General features: G+C 32.3%; 1 protein-coding gene across 1 annotated transcript; it reads right to left on the reverse strand.

The window, feature by feature from the left end:
• On the reverse strand, window positions 1-27,498 carry LOC113391783 (aromatic-L-amino-acid decarboxylase). The gene is made up of 18 exons (XM_026627858.2): window positions 27,427-27,498; window positions 20,933-20,988; window positions 15,484-15,656; window positions 15,135-15,248; window positions 14,838-14,960; window positions 14,028-14,196; window positions 13,245-13,354; window positions 8,894-9,033; window positions 8,520-8,609; window positions 7,630-7,700; window positions 6,956-6,975; window positions 6,202-6,300; window positions 5,601-5,679; window positions 5,069-5,233; window positions 4,076-4,183; window positions 3,130-3,300; window positions 1,617-1,757; window positions 1-670 (listed from the first exon to the last, which is right to left on the reverse strand). The coding sequence occupies exons 2-18, from the start codon at window positions 20,958-20,960 to the stop codon at window positions 96-98; spliced, it is 2,376 nt and encodes a 791-aa protein (XP_026483643.2). The 5' UTR covers window positions 20,961-20,988; window positions 27,427-27,498; the 3' UTR covers window positions 1-95.

Here is a 27,498-nt window from a genome sequence, read left to right on the forward strand (position 1 = left end):
ATTACGATTATATGTTTCTAATATCAAAGCACATTCAATTTACTACCTAATAAACAATGATTATATCGTTTATAAGATAATTATGAAATATTTTCCTAATTATTCATTTTACCTTTATAATGAAAGCATTTCTTGCAAATCGCATCAGCCCTGTCTTTTATAGATTGCGTTGAAACCGCCTTGTCAACATCAGGCTTCGGCTCGTCTGATTCAAATGGACCTTCACTGAACTGTTGTATTAGTTTCTTTATATAACTACCCGGCCCTTTAATAGTAAGCTTAGAATTAGATTCGTCGCCTTTGTCGTCAACCTTATCCTTAGTTTCGTTATGATTATCACGCAAACTGCTTTGAAAATTTTCAAATGCTTGATTGATCCTATCGCCTATGTTCAATTTTTCTTCAGCAGCATTAAAACGTACTTGATCGTCTATTTTCTTTGGACCAGTTGGAGTTATTACAATTTCATTATTCTTAATATCAATTGATACAGTTGCCTCGTCTAACTTCAAGTCTGCTAGTGACACATCAATGGACTTAGATCTGTATTGTCTGGATGGCGTTGCAGGTACTTGTAGTTGGTTCATATCAAAATTGCTATCGTGTTTAATAGTCATACTAGATGTAGCCGGCGAAGTTGATACGGAGGATTTTTCGCCAGGGCTTGACCCTGAAAGAAAATTATCAACAAACATTTTAATTATTTTCCTTCGGATTTTAAATCCTTGAATGGGAAGCATTGTATTGATAAGAGCTATTACTTGTATTTAAAACATTACCAATCACCGTTTATTTAAATTTATTACCTCAATATTTTGCTCCAATGGGCTCACTTTTCGGTCCTAAAATAAACCAATCAAATTAAATACTAATACTACTAGTGACAGAGAATATCTACGAAACGAATATAATGTAATGAAGTAAAAAATTAAATGAATAAAAATTAAAACAATAAATAGCAAATACAACATAACAAGAATTGTTAAGTTAAGGCAGTTGATTAAGTTAAACTTTTAAATTGCATACATAGAAGGTAAAAAAGCAATCCATGATTAAAAATTTAATTGTAAGATCCAACGATTAAAGTGGCAAAGTATTATTGCCAGAAGAAGAAGCATAAAAACCGGAAACATCAAATGTTTAAGGAAAATCTTTGCAATTCAGGATGCACTATGAAGGATTTCTACCAACAACACAATTTTGGAAGAGACTAGCAAAATTAAAAAACCTCGTCTTTTTTTCATAGAAAATGTTGATGATATACTATGCAAATCCGCGCTGTGAGTTAAAGGATGTGACAGAATTTAATCCAACACGCTAACTCCGTAACGATGTTTAACTCAAACTCAAACTTCTTTATTAAAAATAGAAGCATTAAACTTACTTATTGATAGTCAAATGAAACACTACCACCGGTTCGGAAAAGAAAACACTCTGACCTGAGAAGAACCGGCGAAAGAAACTCAACTTCAACGATAAGCAAAATATGATTTATAAAAACATATTAAGCATAAAAAGCCAATGGATGCTGCCAGGATTTGAGCCCAAGATTCCATCAATCAGCTAATAAATAAAACTTCTAAACTACACGTCCAAAATAACAAATAACCATTTACCATTAGAAGCGTCATCCCTCTCCTCTTCCGAGCACTGGGGAAGCGACTGCTCCACCATGAGCCCCTGCACCATGTCCATATAGGAATCCAGAGAAAACTTCTTCCCGCACATACGTATACCGCGGACACGTCTACGCATTTCTATGAGAAAGTTAGTATAGCTTATATAGTATAGGCGATATATATCTTATATATTAATAGCGTAAGCCGATTTTTGCCCCAGTGATTATGATATGATATACGGATGATAGCTGCGCATAAAAAATCTCTTCATCTCCAGCTCCAGAGCTCCAGCCACAGATGTGATCTTGATTGCAATTTACTAAATTGTTACGATTTAACAAAGAATTAATTTTAGAGAGCGGAACAAGGTTACTGCCCGGTTAGAGAGCATTGCCACGGCTGTATAAGAAATAAAAAAATGAGAAACGTAAACAAAATTAAAGTAAATTGCTATCGAAAAACTCCAATTCTAACTGAACTAATGTATGCTATTTGACATCAAAATATTTCATTTAAAAAATCTCTTATAATTTTGGCGCCAAATGTAGATGAGTGACATTCAGTTTACAATGAAATGAAATAAAAAAAACGTCATAATTTTCGAAGTTCCTAAATAATCTCTTGAATAAACGCGAAGTTTCGCAAGAGATCCACTAGTTTCAAATAAAAACTTATTTCAATAAGTGATTTGTCGATAATGAAGTATATGAAGTAAATGATGACGTTGTCATGACCGATTTCGGACAAGGCGGTTAATCTCAAGGAAGACCAGCCAACTTTGCAGGACATATTACGGTGCAAAAGTGTGTACAAATACAGGTGCACTCTTTATTCCCTCACTGTCATAATCCGATGGGATGGCTAAACCAACACGACAGGAGAGAGTTCAGACGCAGGACCAACGCATTTATACACACTTCCAACTTCGAAACTGAGACTGAGATTTTTTTTATATACCCAATAACTTTTATTGGGCCGACCTAGTTTTAAACCAAGATCTCAGGATCTGTCAAATATGTATCTAGTCACTAGACCAACGAGGCAAATATAAGTTTTCCTAATATATGCGAATATATTATTAAGACGATCTACAACCAACTAATATATCATATCTGCATTATAAACCTTAACATTTTAAGAAATGTAAACATTTTCATATATCATCAACCAAGTGATTTATGAAAATATGTATCCAAAGCTTACACCTTTACTCATCAAATAGATAAATAAATAAATATTGGACAACATCACATAGATATATCAAAAGATACGTCATAACACAAAGTATTTAGTGGTAGACTAATTGAAGTGAAGTCTGTATTGAGACCTCTAATAAGGGTTATAGAAAAGGTTTTCTAATTAGATCTATATATAGAAGAAGCAATAGTAAGTGTTGTAGAAGGAGTTAACTAACCAGTTGCATGCAAAGCCCTATCACCAGTATATTAATAATGTAATCACTAAACCACCAAATAAGCAAAACCTAACTAAATATCCATATGATACTCACCAGGGCTATCCTTTGGTTCCATTTTCAACTGCGCAAAAGTTTGTGCACAAGATGAGAGCACTTGCTCGTAATCACAGATAGCGACATGGGTACCATTTACGATCTTCGGGCTCATTGGGCTGTTGGCGAGAAGGAGGCTCGTTCCAAATGTCGCGTTCAGTTCGCGTGTTTCTGGAAATGTAAATATTGATAAATAAATTAACCATTTTCTTGAATACAAGATTTTACTAGACGATAAAGGGAAGTTCGTATTCGTTGATCTATACACTATACGTAACTAAATTTTATTTATTGTTGTCGATGATGTAATTTCTTTTGGAAAAAGAGAAACAACAGATCTTTTGGGTTCTACCCAATTGTAATTATTATGCTCCGTAAGTAGGAGAACTCTAAAACTTAACCAGAATTAAAAATATGAATACTCCATTATTATTTTTATTATTTGATATATTAAAGTTACAATAGGTGTTGTCAAATCGATTCATGGATCCAAATCTTGACAAAATTCTACGTTTTCAAGTACAGAATTTTTTTAATCTTATTTGAAATTGACCTCGTCTATTTCTTAAATGTTTTGGCCTATGATTGGGTACGTATGTATATTGAGAATCTGTTTATCCGATTTGATTACTTGTGACGATATGGTCAATTTTTTAAATCGAAATATATGTATATAGTATATGCTTATAATGACATTAAAAAAATCACTGAATTTCTTTCGCCAATTCTTTTCATAACCGAGGTGTTTATTTCCGAATCGGTGGCAGATTTTTGATTATCAATAAACAACTGTAACAGTTCTATATCGATAGATTTTGGACTTTGACTTTTAATAAAAATACTCCTAAGTCATACGATGGGAAATTCATAATGTACCAAAATCGTAGAAGCTTTAATTAATATCTCAATGTAAGTAACATAAGAAAAATATATAAAGAAAATTTACCCTTCAATGAGATCCTTGGCTTTTTATGTATGACGATATTTCCATTTTCAGAACCGAACATGTCCACCAATATTTCAGAAGCAACCTTCTTTATTTCGTTCCAATCATCTGCAAATAGAGAATACACATTTCGAAAAACTGGTTCAAGAAATTTTGTCACTGTAATAATGCTAGTTTTATGTATGCTCATCATAATACTAATTAAGATGAGTGATTTTTATCTTGGCCTATTAAAATTTTAAAGCTTATTTAAAAAAATAACATTGATAAATACGAATCTTACTTAATACAAGTTTGTATTGATGTCAAAAAAGCATCGACTTAATGCTTTATCAATTTTTAGGCGGGATATAAACAAATTTAATGGTACATTATTGACATACTCCGTAATTAAAATGGTGGAATCGAGTAACTACTAAGATTCTTGCTCACTCTACAGTTTTCGGTAGAATCTTCTTTCCAAGTCAAGTGGTAGCTTGACATTTAATAGCTAACATGAATAAAGAATATTTTTATTTTGATTTAATATTTTTCGGCTTAAAAGTTGCTAATCCTATTGATATGGATCGTGAATGTTAATATTTTATAGTTGTTACTCGTATATAGGTTATATAGAATGTTACTAATTTGGAATATGACTAATTTGATGACGTATTCGAAGAGAAAATTGACAGTCCAGGTGGTTTTGAAGCTAACACTTCTAATACTATAAGATATATACAAAAAATCTATCTATCAATTGAGAAGTCAGTGACAACAGATATACATAATTCAAAGACAACGAGCAAAAATAAAAAAATACATTAAAAAAGAAAAAGTAACTACCAAATATTAGCCAAATGTTTTGTCCACCTTGGTAGTTTTTCGGTTCATTACGTTTAGAGACAGACAGAGAAAGAAGAAGCGGGAGAACTTTGTAGTGATTATAGCATTTTATTGGTTTGTTATTTAAAGGAATCAATTTATGAAAATAACTAGGTATACAATTCTTACCAAGGATATCTTGATTGGTAGTTCTTTGAGACGTAACAGTGAATCGTATAACATAAACTCCTTTGAAGCACGCAGGTACTGCATGAATGTAACCTCGACCGTTAAGTTTTTTGAGCAAGCGTTCAGTAAGGGTATTATCACCCTTGAGACGGAATGCCACCATTCCTGTAAAATAAAAATAATGGTGACGGAACTCTCCTTGTTAAGGAACATTTTCTTCAAATGATTAAAATTGGCGTAGCGCATAATTTTTTTTTTTTAAATATTTAGGTACTCTCATTTCAATAATTGTCCGAGTTAAAATCGTGATGGATTTTCTTCGTTTAATTCTAACAAAGATATTTTATGATGAACTGTTAAAATTGAATAAGAACTGTTTAATATATGAAAATGAAATAAAATTACAACTTTTAGATGCTGTAAGTTCTATTTGAATTGTTATAGACAGACATTCGAATCGAGACGATCGAGTATAAAGAAAATATTAAAGTAAAATTACTGTGTATCATACCATAATAAAATATTAGCTTACCCAAATTTCTCGGCTGTGGTATATCAAAACGCTGATCAGCAAGAACTAATGCCTCAAACTTTTGAGCTAAGCGGACGCTCTAAAATGCAAAAGAACATATACTCCGAGTAATGAAAATGCAATTTCCTAAATACACAACTGATTCAAATAATTACAATCAAGCTCTTTTGTTTTTTTAAACTTTAATCGGTGTTGATCACATGCTTAAATACCTCTATAATTTCTTGTCATAAACTGTCAATATATCTCTTAAATTTGCTTAAAAACCCAACGTTCAAACGGCATTTAGGCGTATTTCTAGATACCGGCACTAAATCAGCAATAAAACTCATTATATGGCATGCTGTTAAACCGTATATTTTTTTCGTGATGTAGTTATTCCTTACATCGCCACCAACCTTAAACCAAGATGTAATGTCCCTTGTATCTGTAATTACACTGGCTCACTCGTCCTTCAAAACGAAATACAACAGTACTAAGAATTAATGTTTGGTATCTACCCAGATGAGCTTGCACAAAGCTCTACTACCAAGTATGTCAAAGTTCTAACAGTAGGTAACATTTCTGTGAAATATTTTAACATAGAGATAATATTACATACCTCACGAATATGTTTCTGCAAACCAACAACCCCGTAATTTCTTAACACAAACCAAAGTTTCAGAGCTCGGAAACGGCGACTCAAAGGGATCTGCCAGTGCTGCAATAAGATGAAAAACAAATTAGACAATATGCATTTTGTAGTTAAAGAAGCTGATTGTAACGATGCGATTTGTGTTAGTAAAATCTATCACCAGGATTTGATTCATCAGATTTATAGAATAGTATTCATCGTATAAAATTATGATGAAGATGCCACGGAGTAATCTTTACGTTCAAGATTTTTACTGTGCACCAAGCAGGCCCTCCACCATATTCCAAGATACCTTGACCAAAATCACTAAACCCCTCCACCGATACTAATAAAACATACGAGGAACTCCTTCTTATCAGGATTTTCTAACTGTATATTCTCCGTAGATCCGTCAGAGATCTTATCGTATCCGTGTAATTTCGATTCTTCATCACTTTCATCATAAAGGTCACCACTGGGTGGGTAACCTTCATCACTATTTGATACACTACCATTACGTTTCCTGTGTTCTGTATCATCGTTGCGTTCTATGTCAATTTTATTTCTCGTATTTGCATCTTGAGATCCGACCTATTGTATATTTAGAAGTTATACATTAATTATTAATATATTTTCTTTATCTAACTGTGCTGGGTTTAATTTTTTTTTTTTTTTTTGGTCATTTATTAATTTAGACTTTTGTGATTAAATAATTTAAGAGATATATTTAAATTATACTCACCATATAATCAATTGCTTTTCCTGAAAATAAAATAAATCCGCTTATAAAAAAAAATCAACATCGATTTAATTAAATATTCACCTAAACTCTTAAGTATTTAATGAGAATTGTATTTGAATACACATAGCTATTAATTGATTCACGAAACGACTTGTTTTGTTGCATATTAGTAGAAGAATTGTCAAATTGATATTTACAATAATTTATTATCTGTAATTTTCACATCAATATTCATATTCTTAATTATAGTTTTTTTTATTACATAAATAATTATTATTAAAACGTGCCAAAAATAAATGCGAAATTCAAAGTAGTTGAAACGCAACGCTATTGGCCCGATCGAATGTGACATCACAGTCTACTATATTCATGTCAACATTACAGAGCCTAACACTTCTACAATTTTTATTATAGACTGTGACGTCACACCGAGCGCGCCAAAATGGACGCCGTTCAAATTTCCCGAATCTGTATGCTGATAAAAAAAAAATTTTTTTCTTGCTTAATTTTAGTTTTTTGGTGTTAGGTAATTTTTTACAATTATGAAAACGATATAAGCTATCGCATAAAAGTATTAAAAAAAATACACGCGTATTCCCCGTTTCTATAGATGTTCGTAGATGACTGAGCCGTGATTAGCGAAACGAAACGTTAGATAAATTTACAATATTTACCAGAATTCTCATGTCGTAGATAAATTGGATTCACGTTGAACGTTCTGTGCAACGCAGTGCTGTCTCTAACCCTGAAATTATAATAATCGTCATTACAACCGTGAAAAGGAATGTATTCGGACTAATTTGGATATATGGGGTCATTCTGATTTTACGTAAGACGATTTAGGGGGGGAGGGGGGTCGACCATGCCTTATTTTTTCTTACAAGGTTTTTATGTTTCCCACCCCATTGGAGAGGAGTTTCGATAGTTCAAAATCAAAAAAAATAAAATTATTTGAAAAAACGCGGGAAACCGCGCGATTGCTGATGTTTGCTCGGATGCGTACCCTTAGAACCTTTGAAATTACAAATGAACACATTCCATAAAGTTGATACTTGAAAAGTAAACAGTAAAATAAAACAAACGTATTCATTTACTCCTTTAGATTCTTACGTAATAAATATTAAACAGGGAGGGAGGGGGTGAAAAACTAGGGAAAACAGTCTTACGTAATAAACGAATGGTCTCTATTTAGTACTCGTAAACATTTTTTTCTTTATTAAGAAGAAATTAAAATATTTGATTCAATGAAGAAACTAATTTGACGTCAAATCTTACTACGATGATCTCCTGACGGATTTCGGTCTCGTAAAGTCATTCCCGCTATATACGCCAACACAGGTGCAATTTATATTCCTTTACTTTCAAAATCTGTCATTTCATGCCCATGCATACATACATACTTATTGAAGCACATCTCATTGCCACTGATTTACTTGTCATATAACCAGTATTAAATTTTTATTTCCGACCTGGATTGTTAACTCAGAACCTCAGAAATTCCCACCCTGTCAGCTGGACATTTGCATATTGGCTAAATACAATACAACGAAGAATACACACTCACCACATAGCCGTACAATCAAAGTTCACCATGAGCCATTTCGAAGGATTGAATGCAAACGAATCTGCCAAATCCACTCCGTCCAGCCAGTGCCTGAAATAAAATTAATATGGAAATAAATCAATATGATACACTTCGAAGGTTCTTCGAAAGAATAATTGTGCGTGAGATGTAAACCGAGCTCCAAGGTAGTAGATTCATTTAAGCAGGTCGTAACTTTAATTTTGACTTAATATTTTTCTTACAATCTCGCGAGATAGATTACAATCTAACGGTACTTACTATTCTACGGTAATATTGTATAAATAAAATTAATCACATTGAAAATGCTGCTCTCATCGTTAAGTACAATATTATTTGATACACTATTTATTTACCTGTATTCCGGGCAGATGAAACAGCTGCCAGCGTATGCAGCATCCACGTGCAACCACGCGGAATGCTTCTCACAGACCTCGCCTATCTCCCGGAGGTTGTCGAACGCAACCGAACCAGTGGTGCCTAAAGTGGCGCAAACCTGCATAGAAAAATAAGATTAGATTTAATTCCAATACTGTACTGGTACCTTATAGGGGTGATGTACTGAAATCGAAGTTTTCTGTTAATTAATTCATAGAAAACTCCCGCGTCTGAGTACGTTAAGCCTCTGGGAGCTAATTCTGATCGTGTCGGATTAACCGTCCCATTGAATTGTGAGAGAGTAGTGTTCGTTAAGATGCTGTAATCGTCTTCGTACTTTCTGTCACATAGATGTACTATATCTATACAAAACCCTCATAGTCAAAGTCAAAGTCAAAAATCTTTATTCAATATAGAAGTGTTTACACTTGCTTATTGATTGTCAAAAATCTACCACCGGTTCGGAATTTAACACCTCGGACCTGAGAAGAACCGGCGAAAGAAACTCAGCGGGATATATATATATATATATATTTTTTTTACCATTATTATGTACAATGATAATTATATTTTAGTTATTTGAAGCAGCCTGGAGGCGATATCATACTTTTTTTCTTTGTATTATTAATCCTATTAATTGTGTATAATATTTACGACTTTAAAAACCTAGCTTTGTATGTTAAATATGAAAAAATCGTATGAAATTCGTTTTACAAATAGGTCTTTAAGATTATTTAAGGGAACATGTTATATTCTTTACGAAACAATTAATATCTTAAACCTCAAAGATTAGATTACTCTGTATCTATGTTATCTTCTTTGAACATAATAGCAGAGATCGGCTAGAAGAATACCATCATTGCTGACTTTGATGTTTCGTTTGAGAAGGTACTCTAGATTCAACATTCCGAACCGATAGTTAAATTAACGGACTCAGCGGTGCGCCTTGGGGGAGGCGGAATAATGACAGGCTGATCATCATGATGATGATGATGATGAATCGGTAGTCTTTCGTTCAGCTTAATCTTGTAACTATAATGAGAACAAAGCAATGAACATAGATTACTATCTTTCAAGACAATTATGGAATACTAGTGACTCGCGCGCGAAACTTTGCGGTTATTCAAAAGATTTTTTGGGAATTTCAAAATCTATGACAGGTTTTGTTTTGATTTCATTTCATTTTAAACTGCATCTACATTTGGCGCCGAAATGATGAAACTTTGTATGAACTTATTAGCTTGTCGATAACAATTTACTTTAATTTTGTTTATGTTTTTTATTTTTTTTTCTTATACAGCCGTAGAAACGCTCTCTAAAATTATTTATTTTTTAAATTATAACAATTTAGTAAATTGCAATCGAGAATTATCTTTAATTATCTGCACATCTACGACTGGATCTCTTCAATATGAGACCACAACCGATTTTTTATATGCAGCTATCGTCCCATAATCACAGGGACAAAAATCGGCTTAAGCTATCAATATATAAGACCACTACAATTCTTTACATAAATAAATTATATCCGAAACTTTATATCTGTGTTCAAAGACTTAGCAAGATACGACACAAAACTGATTAACAGTAACATTTTAATATAATAGGAACATCTAGTCATCCTATACGCGATTAGTCCAAAGATTGTCTGCTTAGTACATACTTAAATTAATGGCATCTTAAGCGATCGTGCAAGTAATTATCGAGTCATTAAGTTCCATATCATCAGAACGATATGCATTTTGTGACATTGTTTTTTTTTTAAATAAAGATTTTTACTGGTGAATTATTAAAATTTAAATAACGTGCCGAGATGGCCATGCGGGTTCAAACCGAGATCACAGAATTTTCATGTGCTTAATTTGTGTTTATAATTCATCTCCTGCTCGGCGGTGAAGGAAAACATCGTGAGGAAACCTGCATGTATTTAATTTCAACTAAATTCGGACATATATGTAACCACCAACCCGCATTGGAGCAGCGTGGTGGAATATGCTCCAAACCTTATCCTCAAAAGGAGAGGAGGCCTCAGTGCAGTGGGAAATTTACAGGCTGTTAATGTTGTTGTAAAATAACAAAGTGAGCAAGGATTAACGATGTATGTAAAATATTATCTATATCTATTTATCTAACTTTCCATAAATTTTGAATATATAACAGAGTAGATTACGCTGCATCGATTGAAAAAAAAAACATTTTGCCGATGTTTTGAAGGCAATATTTGAGAATATTTAACTCCGCGCTATTCATACCGGAAGTTGATGAAATCGAACTTAAATAATAAAAAAGTATACGTACCGTAGTCAATGCACGAAAAATAAAATGATTTAGAGAAACTTCATACAAATTTTCATGAAAAAATAACCGCTGGTCCCGATGTTGCTATGGAGATATTCGTGGTTAAATTTTGACGTTTCAGTAGCGTTCTGTGAACTGCTTGAACTCAGCACGTCCACCATTTTGGACACGTAAATGCCAACATACGACTATATAACTTCGTAATATACGTAACGTATTTCTCTTGATGGAAATAAAATTATTTGATTGCCTCAACTTGTACTACAAATGTAAAATTGCATATTAATTTTATTAAAAATCGTAAATCATTAAATAAAATGACATATTTTTTTCATTACAAGTTATAAAATGTAAACAGAAATCATTCAACATAGTCATTTCGACACGAAAAATAGATGTACTGCGGATTTGGCTTTACATACATCCTTAAATAGTTTAAAAGTATTTATTTTATTGGTATTATTAACGGTGCATTCTAAGTTTAAAATTAAAAAAAAAAATCTTAATATAAACGTCAATATTAGTGTTCTGTCAAATGACTGTTTTTGTTTTTGACAATCAGTAAACATTTTTTTTTATTTATAAAATTAAAACTATATTATGATGATGTCTTCCTGACCGACTGCAATGACAGCGGCCAATCTCAAAAGAGACCAGCCAACTACGCAGGACATATTAATAAACCGCAAGTGTGTACGCAAACACTCATTCTTATAATCAAATCCACGGCAAAGGCACGACCGGAAAGAGTCAGGAGCGGGAAAACGGCTTCACGTGTTTCCGAGGCAAGGGTATGGGACACACTTCCAACATCGAGACTGTTACCGAGAATTTTTCGACCGAAAAACCCAATAACGTTAGACGGGGTTCGACCCTAGAACCTCTGGAACTGTGTATTGTATCCAGCCGCTAGACCAACGAGACAAACGAAAGAAATATTAAAATGAAAAACAAAATTTAGTGTCCATAATTTTACAAATTAAAGGTGTACTATTTCGAAGATTATTTACCCGAATAAGAAAACAGAATTCAAATTTGAGATTATTTATATACCTAGATAGAGTGCGGCACTACAAAAGAACTAAAATAAACGAGTCAACTTTATTATCTTAGTGTGCGTGACAGTCACGCTTTACACTCGCCAAACGTCAAACTATTTTACTAGTGTGCGTGTACTTAGTGGCGAACATTCGGCCATATTTTTTTCGACAACGAATTCTAAGCTTTGACATTCTAAGATTTATTACCGGTTAGAATTAAAGAGTTACAGATTAATTTCTTAAAGGCTTCAATCGATTTCAATTACATCGAGATATCACAGAATATTTCAAACATTCTATTAAAAACATTTGAATAAACATTTCCCTGAGGCTTCATTATAAAATAATAACGTAAATTGCAATTTCCAGGGTATTTTTAAATAGCATCTGTTTCGTACGCTCGGGGACCAATTTGTTTAAGCTTATAAACAAGTAGCTGGGGAGATTTGTCGTTGAGTTGTCGTCTTATTTATGGAACACTGAATAAATTATTATATCTGTAGTTAATTATTTTCAATTAAATAAAGAATAAATAATTTAAATATAATATTTTCAAGCGTGTCTGAGTAGGTTATCACTCAGTATCAATACACAATGGATATGATATCTTCAACGTGTTAGTGACATTAGCGATATAGGGAATGATATATTTTTTTTACGGTGCCAATGTCTATGGCCAATGTCGACCACTTGCCATTAGGTGGCAAAAAATTTAAGTTTATTGACGTTACAAAAAATTTTCACCTCAAAATATATAGACCCATAAAATAACCATCCCATATCGCCGTACTTCAAACGAATATAGATGCTCTCTAATAGACAGATTATGAAATGTGATGGTGATGGCTTGTACACTCTCAACTTCCAAACTCTGGGCTGAGAATTTTCGAACCAAAACCCTTTTAACTTTTTTATTTGACCCAAGCTGCGATTTGCACCCAATGGTATATTTACAAATTTAGAAGCTAGCCACTATAGGTATGTCACTTACCCAGAATGGCACCAATCCCTTGGCCTTATCGTTGAGGATAGCTTCTTCAAGCTTCGCGCCCCGCATGCATTGATTTTCATCAGATTCGATGTAGCGCATCCTTACCAGACCTAAATAAAATAGTTTACTGAATCACAATCATAACAATTATTAAAACATTTTACAAATCAAATCAAATCAAAATATACTTTATACGAGTAGGCTTTTACAAGCACTTTTGAATCGTCATTTAACAAACTATATTTAGTAAAGCTACCACCGGTTCAGAATGCAGATTCTACCGAGAAGAACCGGCAAGAAACTCAGTAGTTACTCTTTTTCAACATCTAAACATACAATCATGTTAATTAAATACAATTATATGTGTATGTTATATATCCTGCCTGGAAGTGAACAAGAATTAACTCCACGCTTTTTTATCATCAATATAATCCTGTATCGAAAAATATGCCTTTTTTACCAATGTAGTTTTTACAAATGGCAAAGTTAAAAAATCAATTCACATTTCTTGAAACCTAACATCATCATTCATAACAAAGAAGGCAGTAACGTAGACCACCTTATTTATATTGATGATAAGAGGAAATATCGGAACAAATCTACATTAATGCAAGATGTGATGAGCTATCCAATAATGATGGAAATATATGAGATGTTACTATAACATTAACATGTCGAGAATACGCTGTATATAAAACTAAAGTACAGGGTGTTAATCCTATCTCTATGAAATAGATGGATTACTATTAAACTACTGACTTTCAGTTCAGCTCAGATACTCACCAATTAAACCAGCCTTTTCAACTGAAGAATGGGCTTGGTCAGAACAGTAACATATCAAATGTCCCAGCAGCTCCGAAGATTGCAGGTCAGGGTTCAGACTCGCCAGCTCCATGAGGGCTCGAGTTCTTGCAGCCAGCAAACTTACCAATGTTGCTTCGCTTGCCGTTGTCTATATTACACCAAGTTTATGATGTTTTAAAGTACACAGGATAAGATGATTACGCTGCATTTATTAAGAATATTCGTGTTATTTAATTTCTTCTAAATCTCTATTTAGATATCGTTTGTGACGAAATTAACGAAGTAAATAAACTGTATTTTTTGTCTCACACTACAGAACTACTGGTGTGACGCGAGAAGTCAGCTCAGTATCATAAAGTTGGAAGCAAGGTTGTCAGCATATCCATTTTCCTCGTGCTTTACACCAAATAGACTTTATAATATGTGAATGTGTGCACATGAACAAGTAAAAACTATTTTTTTTTTTTAAATTAAATAACATTTGAATGATGTTACCAAAATTCAAATAATAGTATGTGGTAAGGTCTTATAGTTATTGATGAATATATTTTGAATAACTGCAACTCTGAATTAAACTTAAACTCTGAACCATAGTAATAGAAATGTAAAAACAAAATCCACAATATTCATATATATATTTAGCTATAGTTAATGTATATCAGTTAAAAATATCTATAGCTTATCTATACATACATTTGAATCGGACATTTATTTTCTTATAATTTCAATTTTAGAACCTTAAAACCCTAGTAAATCATAATTTACTTCTATCGAAATGTCAAAACTTACTTGAATTACTCCACCGCCAGGACTATCGTTCTTCTCATTTAGGAAACAATCGGGAAGACCCAGCAGCTTGCCGAGCCAGTTCATAGCAATGGTCTCCAGTTCAGTCCCAGCTGGAGATGACGCCTGAATTTGAATTTGATGTTCAAAATTAACTTAATAATTGTAGATGATAGAAAAATATTTGTTTGGCAAAATTGTAATTTTGTCAATATTGTACATCGAGAAAAAACGCTTGTCCATCTGTGGATTTTTTCATGTCACAGTAAAACATCAAAATAAAAATCAAAGCTAACTCACCCAAGTAAAACACAGAACATTTAACGCACTAGATAGCATTTCTCCCATTATAGAGGGGTAGGAAGTCAGCGCTGGGAAGTACGCGTGCATGTGGGGACTCTGCCAGTGGACGATCTATTGATGATATAAGAAATACTTATTATTAATTCAATTATGTTACCCACGAAACATTTAAAAATAGAATGTTGTGAATAAAAAATCTAAATTTTTTTTTGGCTGTTTCTCTAAGTTTAAGGCGTTTCCGTTTCGTTTGAATAAACGGTATATACTAAATAAAGATTCGGACGATGACTGTACATTGTACAGCTCAAAATCATCACAACAAAAGTATGTGTTCATTTATGTTTACCCCAGGCATAATATGATCCTCCACATCCTTGAATATGTCATCCCATTTTTCGGGCAGTTGCGGCGCTTCAGTGGGCAGCCGTTTGTGGAGGTATCCTGGTTGGACTCCGGGATACACGCGATGATCTCTGATGTTTTCGAGATAATCTGCTATGTAATCCACCATTTCTTTTGCTGCAACAAATTATTTTAAATATTGAACACATTTATATTCAAGATTATATTTGATATTTCTTTAGTGTGTTTTCTTCCTTAAGTATTCCTTAAGACACTTATGTAATATTGGAAAGCGCCTTACGATATGTTGTCTTTTTTTACATATGTAATTATCCTTCATATATGATCATTATAAAAACTGTAGATTTTATAGATACAGCCAATATCGAATTTCATCATCACTTTCTAACGTTTCACGATCGTAGTCTGGTGAGTTGCGAGTTTCTTACACAATATATCTACTGTATACGCGTGAATAAATATAAAATTTTACGACCAAATATTTATTTTTAAATAAAGATCAACATCAATAGGTCGGCCTATGCTGTGAAAGCCTGTAAAGCAAATATTCTCGCCTTTAAAAAAGCTAGGTGCAACAAGTATTGAAACGAAGGATTTTTGAGCGGCTAGCAGTAAATAAGACTTGGTGGTCAGTAGTCGTTCTCCATAGACATTGACACTGTTAGAAGTACCAATAAAATTTTTTTTCACATTTAATTCACCGGGAACATGTAATCAAATAAGTCACTCGGTAATTTATGTAGAGTCACAGACCCGGTCTCTGCTTAAATCAGAACAAGGCACCACAATGTATTAATATTTAACAACGAAATAAATTAAGAGTGACGTATAATATATACTTATGTATATACTTATAAATATATTTATTATTTATTTATTTATTATTACCAAATAATAATTAGAAATGAAAATATGTAAAACAAATCGATTAATGCACTTTTTAGTATAAATACTAAAAAAGTTTCGTAAGTAAAAACAATCTATAAATTATTCAAAGATTACATTTATTAATTTTATCAAAATATAATGTTAACTCTTACGTTATTTTTTAAACCTTAATGTTATATATTATATAATAAAAATTTAAATCAAATTCGATCTTTAATTGCCAGCAAGTTATTGTTGTTAGGAGATTGACTCTAAGTCATATTCCTTTACCACACTACCTATATGGGCTTGGACAAAATAATCCTAAATAGTAATCCTCATTATTTCTAATCTAGACCTAGCATTCAATCTGCGTTCTCAACAATAAAAAAACTGATTTCAAGGCACGACGTAAATTTTAATTACAAATTAAATCACGTGTTTAAATTTTTGACTTTAAAATTCGTAATCATAAAGTAATGTCTTCTCTATAAAAAAAAGGTTTCGTAAGTCTATGGCAAATTCAATCAAGTTGCACTCTACAAATCTAATTGTAGACTTACAAACGAATGAAACAATGGTGAACGCGATCTTGGTGAATCACAAAGAACAGATATAGTACTAGAAAAAAGACTATTGGTTTAAATTTTAATTACTTTTAAAAGAATTCATTTCAAATGAAGTACAAAGTCTTTTAACTGATTCAAAAACGAGCATTCTCAATATATCTATTTTCTTAATATATATATATATATAAATAAATATTGGACAACATCACATACACTACTCTGATCCCAGTGTAAGTAGCTAAAGCACTTGTGTTATGGAAAATCAGAAGTAACGACGGTACCACAAACACCCAGACCCAAGACAACATAGAAAACTAATGAACTTTTTCTACATCGACTCGGCCGGGAATCGAGACCTCGGAGTGGCGTACCCATGAAAACCGGTGTACACACTACTCGACCACGGAAGTCGTCAAATATATATATATATAAGCGAAATGCCACTTATTAATCACGAAATCTCTGAAACTATATCACCTAGAAACTTGAAATTTGGCAGGTTCCTTATATATATATATATATATAAACATCCGCTAAAAACGGAATTTACGAAACTCTGTACGTACGTTACGTTAAACGAGGGTTGGAAGTTTTTTTTTATGATATCGGTTGTGGGCAACCTGATGATAAGTGGTCAACGATAACTGGAATAATGGACATAAGCCATTGTAATATGAAATCATAAAAAATTTAGCATAGGCATATTTCAAATTTAAAAATCCTAAGAAAACTTGACTTAATTTTTTATTTTCGAAAAAAAATTGGTTAATTTCACTTTTTGCATAACACTCTGTACATGATTGATATCGCTTTAACCTGTTTAACATTTAAAAAACTGTTTTGAGTTACAAGACACAGTTGAACCCTAATCCTTCATTGAACAGTGAAAGCCCAATGATACAGCAATTCGACACAACCGAAGAGAGATCAACCACAAAGCGCGTTTAACGTGTTTTCCGACACTGAAATAAATCCCTCAGAACGTACTTTAAACTAAACTGCTTTTGAAAAATCGATCAAATCAGGATTTCAACCCAAAACCTCTAGTTATGCAGCCTTATCTAAAGCAATGAAAATAAATAAAAATACTAAAGAGATTTGTCTAAATAAACGATTCATTGATTGTTCATAGAATGCAATTTATAAGTTAATATTGCGTGTATTGATGTTCTACTCCCTATGTTCAATCGTTTACTATATCCCATAAGCCTTTTTATAGGGGGTGTTTATTTGCGTTTACGAGAATACAAATCCTTATTTGTTTCGAAACAATATTGAACTTTGTTCTCTTGTGACATCAATTTATATATTGTAATAAAAAAACTACGCTTTGAATAAGACCATTTAACCCCCCCTCCAACCCCTCTTATCTGATAGTCTGCCAAGCAGCAATACTTAGTACTGTCGTGTTCCGGTTTGAAGAGTAAGTTCAGCTACAGACAAAAGGGACTTAACATCTGCTAAGGTTGACACATTGACGACGTGAGGAATATTTCTAGCAGTACCAAGAGCTATGGGCAGTAGTGACCACCATCCTTTGCCTTGTTTGCCTACCTTTAAAATTAAAAAAAAATCTTACAGCGCTAATGTCTATGGAGAAGACGCATATTTCAAAACTGTCAAACGGGCCACCTGGCAGTAAGTAGTTTACTAATTGACATTAGTACCATACAAGTTATATAATTACGACAATTACGAAAATGAAAATATCGATCATAGTTGTAGTGAAGTGTTGTGTTTTGTTTGTTGGATGATGTTGTACTTTTTGAAGTGATAACTTCTTATGGGAGGGTAAACCGCTTCGTTACGTAACGCGTTACGGCGCCAATCTGTCAGGCTTGCCTTTTCCATAATGATACTAATAATTTACTTACCCAAAATTCTAATATACATATTCAAGAATTGTAACTAAGAATAAAATAAATAATAATTTATAATAATCAATTAAATATTTTATTAATAAATAAACTTTTCTTACAGTATCATATTCATATACCTACAATTTTAGTAATAACCCAAGCTTTTCTGAATTTAAACAATTCAAATATTAAATAGTTCAACTTAAATTAGTTTAAGTTAACACTTCTATCGGCCACGCACATTTTGATTTTTACTATTTGAACCACATCGTCTCCTTAATAATACCATTGCTAGGAGCACTAAGGGCATCCTGTAAAGTCCTCGACCTAGGACACCGTACACGTCGGGAGGGTAATTAACGCCTAGGGTATATACATAGATATACATACAAATTAACATTGACCATTGAATTAAAACAAGAATTCCATAATAATTATACATTAAACATATGCTATTTAAATAATTATCTTGTAATTTCATAAAACTGCATTATTCGTACGTCGCCTGAATATAGATGAAGCATTTATTGTTCCAAGGTTCAAATATAGTGTTTTTTTTTTAATTATAGGCTTAGGTCGTTTGGAAAGTGGACAACCTTTATTATGCCAATTGCACGTGTTATATTTTTTCGAATGATGTTCGATTTTCACAAATGTCGTATCGCGGATATTGATCCAATAAAGATCATTTAAGTTTATTGTATGTCATTGGACATTATTGTTTGTTTTTGCTAAGTTCAATATATATATATATATATATATATTATCTATACCCGATCGAAACCTATCCACAAATAGATCGTTCGATCGTTGAAATAATGTTTTTCTAGTCGACAACATACATCCGCAAAATTCGTATAATCTAGATATTTCGTTATTACATTGAGAAGAAGGTTTGGAGCATATTCCACCACGCTGATCCAATGCGGGTTGGTGGAATACACATGTGGCAGAATTTCGTTGAAATTAGATACATGCAGGTTTCCTCACGATGTTTTCCTTCACCGCCGAGCACGAGATGAATTATAAACACAAATTAAACACATGAAAATTCACTGGTGCTTGGTTGGGTTTGAACTCGAAATCATCGGTTAAGATGCACGTTATTAAATCCATAAAATTCAATGACATGAAGTTCGACGGGCGGCCATGTTTGATGCTAACGGGTGCGTTCAGAAAATGTGTTCCAAATAATAATTTCGTGCAGTAAGGTAGACTCGATGGAAACGTATCGATATAATAAAATTGTAGTGTCTGTTTGTAATATTAAAATAACCGCATTTTACTAAATTCATATGTATGTATACACAGTACATATACCAAAATAACATTTTTTACAATTTTTGTCTGTCTTTCTATTTGTTCCGGCGAATCTCTGGAACGGCTGGACCGATTTTGACGGGACTTTCACTGGCAGTAAGCTGATGTAATAAGGAGTAATTAGGCTACAATCAATTTTATGTTAAATTCAAACAGTTAATAATAAATAAATAGATCGACGTATATAAAAAAGTTATGTTATATGAAAAACAAAAGATGAACCGTATTTGTTTAGTTTTATTTATTTTACCCGAGCGAAGCCGGGACTTTATGTCTACGTCCTAATTTTTTTTAATAAAATTCAAAAAGCGATAGTTTGAGATATAGGTTTGAAGAATTTATTCTCAAAAAGACATAGTCACTTACATGAGAACATACATACAAAAGTTAAAATACAAAAAATAGTCGCCAGATTATTTAGAACTGAAAGAAATATGGATGTTTGTAGTCAATCACACCAGAACGGGTGAACGGATCTGAATTAAATTTAGCCCAGAGATAGATTCTATTCCGGAATAGCAAATTAATACATATTATCTCTAAAACCTTCCTTCAAAAGCAAAGTCACAGTCGGAAGCTAATCTATACTAATATTATAAATGTGAAAATAACTCTGTCTGTCTGTCTGTCGCTCTTTCACTATCAAACAAATGAACCGAATTGGATGAAATTTTGTATGAAGCAAACTTGAACTCCAAGGAAGGACGTAGGCTAACATATGACAACCAACCGCCTAAAACGCGAGCGAAGACGCGGGCGACAACTAGCAAATAATATAAATATGTTATCTCGTTTTAAATATATAAAATTGATTTACCTTTTACACGAAATTCTGTGTGATCCATGACGCACTCGTGTTCTTCTTGATTGATTCTGGAACAAAAAATAATATTTAATATTTCTGGTAGTAGTTATATATGTATATTTATTTATTTGTCAAAACTATTCGCATACATACAGGACACGGTTGTCCTAATTCGATAACACAGCACGTTTAATAACAATCACATAATACTCATTTGAAATAAGTTACTACGCTATATAGTATGACTATTCTGTAACAAGAATCTCGAATCTCATCACAGAACACGAACGTGAAATGTCAGAATATGATATAAAACATTGATTATAAAAATTATAAAGTTTATAAAATAAACGTATCAAAATTGCGTATCACTGTTAGTCGATTGTCGACATTTCACGAGTGAGATTCGAAGTGAGTTCTTAAAGAATCGCGCTGCTGATTGTTGTGTTTGTGAGTTCACTCAGGCTGCAACAATTTTTTTTAAATACATATATACAATATTTTCTAAATAATGTTATATTAAGATCGTCATAATGTCTACTCAAGTTAGGTCTCCCTGTTTATCTGATAAGTAGCTTATCAGTTGGAAAGAAAATACTCTGATCTGAGAAGAACCGGCGAAATACACTCAGAATTTTACCACTACTTTTACTAAAACTTAATTTTGAAATAACTCAGTGGTCAAACTTGAATCTTAACAAAAGATTACAGGAGCAATCCCGGATATGTAAAAATAAACCAGCCATTATGACATTCGTATGAAGAGAATCAGAACAAGAAATAGTTTTTTGAACACATAATTTCGAAATAAAAAGTATATTTATAATTTTTATTTTATATATATTTTTATTAATTTAATTTAAGTATATTAAACAATAACTACAAATCGTGTCCCAATTTTACCATTCAGCTTAGAAATTCGATTCCAAATCCACAGATTTTCAACGGTACCTTTAAAATGGTATATTATATATTTTGAAAAGGATTTTGCAATATTATTCAAGCGCTTTTGAGTAATTTACATGATTACATTAAAAATAAAACACCCACAGCTTTTAATATAGTTTGTACGGTCAATAAAATGAAATAGAAATTCAGTAGTCACTATTTCCACCAATGAAATGACATAGGTATCTACATTAATAAATAAAATTAACCAATCAGATCGATCGATCACACTAACGCAAATTTAAAGAGAAATCGAACGTTATCTGAATTCCATTTTTGATTTACCGACTGCCGTCCTTTTTATTTTCGAATGCAAACAGTATAAATGAATGATTAGGGATTAAAATATATATTAGATAGATTTTATCTATCTTTTATATTTTCCTGTTTAGAGTAAAGAGTATCAGATCATACCTGTAGCCTACATAATATTTCGTAATTTATCGCCCCTCGTCTACAATCAATACTAATTTAGCGCATACCAGTGCAGTTGTGGGGCTTCTTTGGCTTAAGGGATTATTAAACTGTGTGTGTGTGTGTCAATAATGGTGAAACCGAAATTCAATGTTTAACGACAAAGGGTTTATTGGTACAATATTTAATAATTTAATCATATACATATATAAAAACAGATAATATGTAAAATCATTTTTCACCAGAACCGTTACACGTTACAGTCAAATTTGACCTTGAAAGTTCACGATTGATATTTCAATAAAAAAAAAACTAATATTCCCTTAGGCTTTCCTTTAAAGTTCCTTGTGCCAGATCGTCTAAATGTATTAAAAAAAAAACTCAATAATAGTTCCCGCCCGCAAGTTGTGGGGGCTGGTGTTAAGTACCTTATCTGTACCATTGATGACGTGAATTAATTTGATTTGTTACAAATAAACAAATTAATTTTGAATGACATTATTAACGACTCGTTTAAACTTTCGTATGTACGTTAATTTTATTTAATGACTGTCTTATCAATATTTCTTATTGACCAAATGTTTCATTAAATAAACTGTATTAGAGCACGCAGCAAGCATCTATATGAATATTATAAACGCGAAAACTCTGACTATTACGCTTTCACGACTAAATCAAAGGCAGAATTTGATGAATTTGATTTAAAACGAGCTTAAATCCCAAATGCATAAGCAATTTATACTTAAAAAATTCTAACCCAACACGTTGGCGAAGCTGCAAGCGAAAATTATTTAAAAAAAAGAACAATAACTGGTTTTGAAAGTAGGTTATATAGTAGCTCTATTTAAATTATATTAAATAGAGCTTGTGTTCATTTAAATAATTCTATTTTTATCTATCTTTTATAGGTATTCCGGTTAGAGTCTAACCCGGTTAGAGTCAATAGTATCAAATCATATTATTTGACGTATAGACAATTACACACACATGTAAAAAAAATATCGAACGTCTCTGAATTCCTTTTTTGAATCGCCGACTGCCAACAATAACATTTATATTATAACAATTATAGATAAGTTTAAGAAGTAGGTTCTTGTATAAAATAAATATCTTAGAGTAAATAAGAAATACGTCAAAAGCAAAGACAATATCACAAAAGATAGATTATGACGTATGGCAGGAAGACGATTTAAAAAATAATCATTTCGTATTTATTGAACTTGAACTATTTCATTCTCGCGTTTTGTCTCGTATGACGTCTAAACATTATACCAAAGACGGATTTTGTTTGTCAAGTGATTTTATTTTAAGGTTAAATACCGATGATTCCGAGTTCAACTTCAAGTTTCAGTGAATTTTCTTGTGCGGTGAACGTCATCCCGACTAAGACTATTTATAAAATAATTGTTTTTTAATTTTTGAAGCAGACAATTTTTTTTTTCCACTTATTTGCAGGGACATCTTAGAACGATCTAGGTGTAATTAATTATCATTTAATTTTATATTTTGAAAAAAATATTATAAAAGAAGGTATTCACACGCTAAATCAATGAATGAATTAAATTAAAAAAAAAAAAAATGTTTTTAGTTAGCCAACAGGCAAGTCGCTTCATGTTAAGTCAGTTTATAGACTATGTAAAAACTTGTAACCAATTCTTACATCGCTAATCAACATTGAGAACTAAGATGTTAATTATGTCTCTCGTGCCAGTTACGCTGGCTCACTCACCCTTTAAGCCGGAACACAACAATACGAAGCATTTTCACTTTGTCGTGATATATGAGTGGTGATACCCAAAGCGAGCAAAAGAAATAACAGATTTGACAATTTCTAACAACAGCTATCTGCTGTGAATCGTCAATGAATACTTGCTATCTTTACTTGAAGGAATATATTTATTAATTTAACCTTAATATAATTTCTTGTATCTGCTTGAAGGATTCGACTTCGACACGAAGGTTCTCATGGACCTTGTCCTATCATATCATGAGTCGTCATGAATTAATTGATTCATGTAGAAGATTTTGATTCTATCCAAACATTTGTCAATCATCAAGTTCAACCGAATCAAGAAATTTTATTTAAATGCACAGAAATGTTAGCGCCTGTCGGGGTTTGTCGGTAGATGATATCGGTCGGTAGATGTCATCGAGTCAGGATTCGGTAATTTTAATTCAGGTTAAATATTAATTTAATTCTACTTAACTAACATCTCCATATGATGCTATTAAGTTCGTCACCGTTTTCGACAAAATCAACACTGTGGAGCGATGGCATCGTTATAACTAATACTAGCTCCTTCCTCTTGCTTTATCCGCGTTTAATTTTTAAAACATTACCTAAAGCACAAAACACCGAAACAAAAAACCGTCACCCCCTCTTTTACTCCCTGGAGAGATGAATTCAAACCTACGCCCTTCCCCGGGACTCAAACTATTTCTATAACATTTCATCTTAATCGGTTCAGTTTAAGTGTGAAGAGGTAACAGACGGAGTTACTTTCGCATTTATAATATTAGTGGAGATATTTTGAAATGACAATTCAGAAGTTCTTGTAAAAGCCTATTTGAATAAATTTGATTTTGTGTTTGATTGTCTTGACTCATGAAATATGAATGTAGGTTTATCTACGAAACTTCTTTTCGAAACCAAGGATATTGCGTCACGACCAATATGAAATCATAATGATAGGCCATCACATATCTCTCTAGCTATCTATATAAACCGTTGAACCCCCTTTTGGTTAACACAAAAAAAAAAAAATGTATGCTTGGTATCTGCTGCTCTCATTGACTAGGCGCTAATTGGTACTTAATATTAAACGCATGCCGTGTCTACATCACGAAAAATGTAATCATGTGTATTTTTGTGATTGTCATTTTGTTTTGTAGACCTTTAAACATAAAAATAAAAAAAAATAAAAAAACACAACTCCATAGCAGCTCTAAGAAGGCATATTATTCGATACAAGATTATATAGATGATAAAAAAGCGTGGAGTTAATGCTTGTTGACTTCCAGGCAGGAGACATAACATACATATATAATTGTATTTAACTAACATGACAGTGTTTTTATATTTTGAAAAAGAGTAACTACTGAGTGCTTGCCGGTTCTTCTCGGTAGAATCTACATTCCGAACCGGTGGTAGCTTTACTTAATATAGTTTGTTAACTGACGATTCAAAAGTGCTTGTAAAAGCCTTCTTGAATAAATAAAGTATATTTTGATTTTGATTTTGAAACATTTATCAAGGTAGGACCTCAGTTTTTCAGCACCTCAGCATATTAGACCAGCATGCCTAAATGATTTATCTTTATTACATTATCTAGAATCTTTAAGATCGTCATCATTATCATTCACACAGATTTGCTTGTTTAATTTTGAAAAGAAAAAACAAATCTTTTGAAATTCTCTTTTTATATTTTGACGCACCTTATCATCTGGTGCCCAAATGCTGCTGTTTCTCCGCTCTACCCTAAAACCGAATTTGCCGGCTCAACTTAACCATTAATTCGATTATAAGAATTTAAACTAAACCAGTATTTATATTCCAATCTGTATTTACAGTTCAAGTAAATATTTGCTGTTGATTTTACCGCCAACAATATTCGGTGATAAAGAAATTGACATATTTGTCCGTAAACAGTGACTTGGGAATCTTTACAAATATATTGAGGATACATTTGGCAGTTTGTAGTCCATGAACTCTGTATTTAATTTTAATTTTTTTACTATTAAAATACTACTAAGTACAGAAATAACATCGAGCATGTATTCATTCTTATATTTACAAAACGAAATACACCAGGAAACCGCAGAGGCAAAAATAACTTATATGAAAAGTTTTTTTTTTTTTGTTTAAACGCGTTTATGTCCTGTACTGTTACTGTAAAAATTACTGTAGTAGTTGATAGTTCAATTCTTACGTATTAATTATACTTTTTTTAATAGCATAGGTAGGCTGACAGGCAAATGGGCCACGTGATGGTAAGTCACCACCGCCTATAGACCGCGCTGTAAGAAATATTAACCATTCCTTACATCGCCAATGCATCGCCCAACTCTGGAGCTAAGATGTTATGTCCCTTGTGCCTGTAGTTACACTGGCTTACTCACACTTCAAAGGGAAACACAAAAATGGGCTTGCACAGAGCCCTACCACCAAGTAAGATACGCACATTTTTACATAATTTTGTATTTATTACACTAAAAAAATATATATAAAATCAAATAAACCATAAAGTCAGCATATAAAAATTAGAGAAACAACACGCCTCCCAAGAGATTGTCCCGTGAAATTGTACCCAGGACACTGATACTATTACAAAGACCTCTCTGTCTTTTGCTAGCGCTTAGTTCAGTCTTTGAGCTGAGTGAGTACCAGCTTTTCCCCAAACCCCTGGTGCGCCCACCAGAAGTGTTAACCGGTTTCTTAGAAAGCTCTTTTGTAACTATTATCGTAAAAATCACGGACCATCATTAGATCCGTAGTCATTGAAACCTAGCTTCGCAAATAATAATTGGTTTTATAATCAGAGCTGAGCTAAAAGTGAGTATTTAAGCAGCTTCAGCGGCGGCAACGGCTTTAATTTTTTTAACAAATTAGACTAAGAATTATATAAGGTTTTATTTAGCTTGCAATTTTTATTCGTTCGCTTTGGTAAAATCGTGCAAGATCTCTTTAATCTATTTCCTCTTGTCCCATGGAGTTGAAATTTTACATGTTGAAGATCCAAGGGCAATGTATGTTTTTGATAACCTTTAATTAATTCCACATTCACGATTGGCTTCGGACGAATAGACAAGAAATTGCGTATTTAAAGCATGTTTTTAAAAATGTTTTTTTTTTTCAAAGATAGAATAAAATATAAAAATTAAACAATTAAAATTAATACAACATTAAATATATGTTATTGTATAATTCAAAGTTAAGATATCAAAAACATTTTATATTGAATTTTTTTTAATTCAAAATTAACTTAATTTAGATATAGATATAATAATAATTATTAGACGATACATTTAAATACATACATATCTGTTTGAAATAAGAGTTTATATATTTAAAAATAAATATTACTGATGTAATAACTCAAAGAAAAAAACAAAAAAACCTAAAAAAGGGCGCTACTCATACTCACCTATAAAACTCACGATACGGTCAAACCACACAAAGATAAACTATTTTTTTTTTAATTGTTTTATTAAGAGCG

This window comes from Vanessa tameamea, chromosome 28 (assembly GCF_037043105.1).
Source record: "Vanessa tameamea isolate UH-Manoa-2023 chromosome 28, ilVanTame1 primary haplotype, whole genome shotgun sequence".
NCBI lineage: Eukaryota > Metazoa > Arthropoda > Insecta > Lepidoptera > Nymphalidae > Vanessa > Vanessa tameamea.

What these genes read in the sequence shown, in the direction of transcription:
- LOC113391783 (XM_026627858.2), bottom strand. Translation starts at nt 20,960, where the DNA reads ATGGATCACACAGAATTTCGTGTAAAAG. An exon ending in CTGGCGGTGGAGTAATTCAA is followed by an intron (nt 14,197 to 14,837) that starts GTAAGTTTTGAC and finishes GGTGTAATATAG; the next exon opens with ACAACGGCAAGCGAAGCAAC. An exon ending in TCTACGACATGAGAATTCTG is followed by an intron (nt 6,976 to 7,629) that starts GTAAATATTGTA and finishes TTTTATTTTCAG; the next exon opens with GAAAAGCAATTGATTATATG.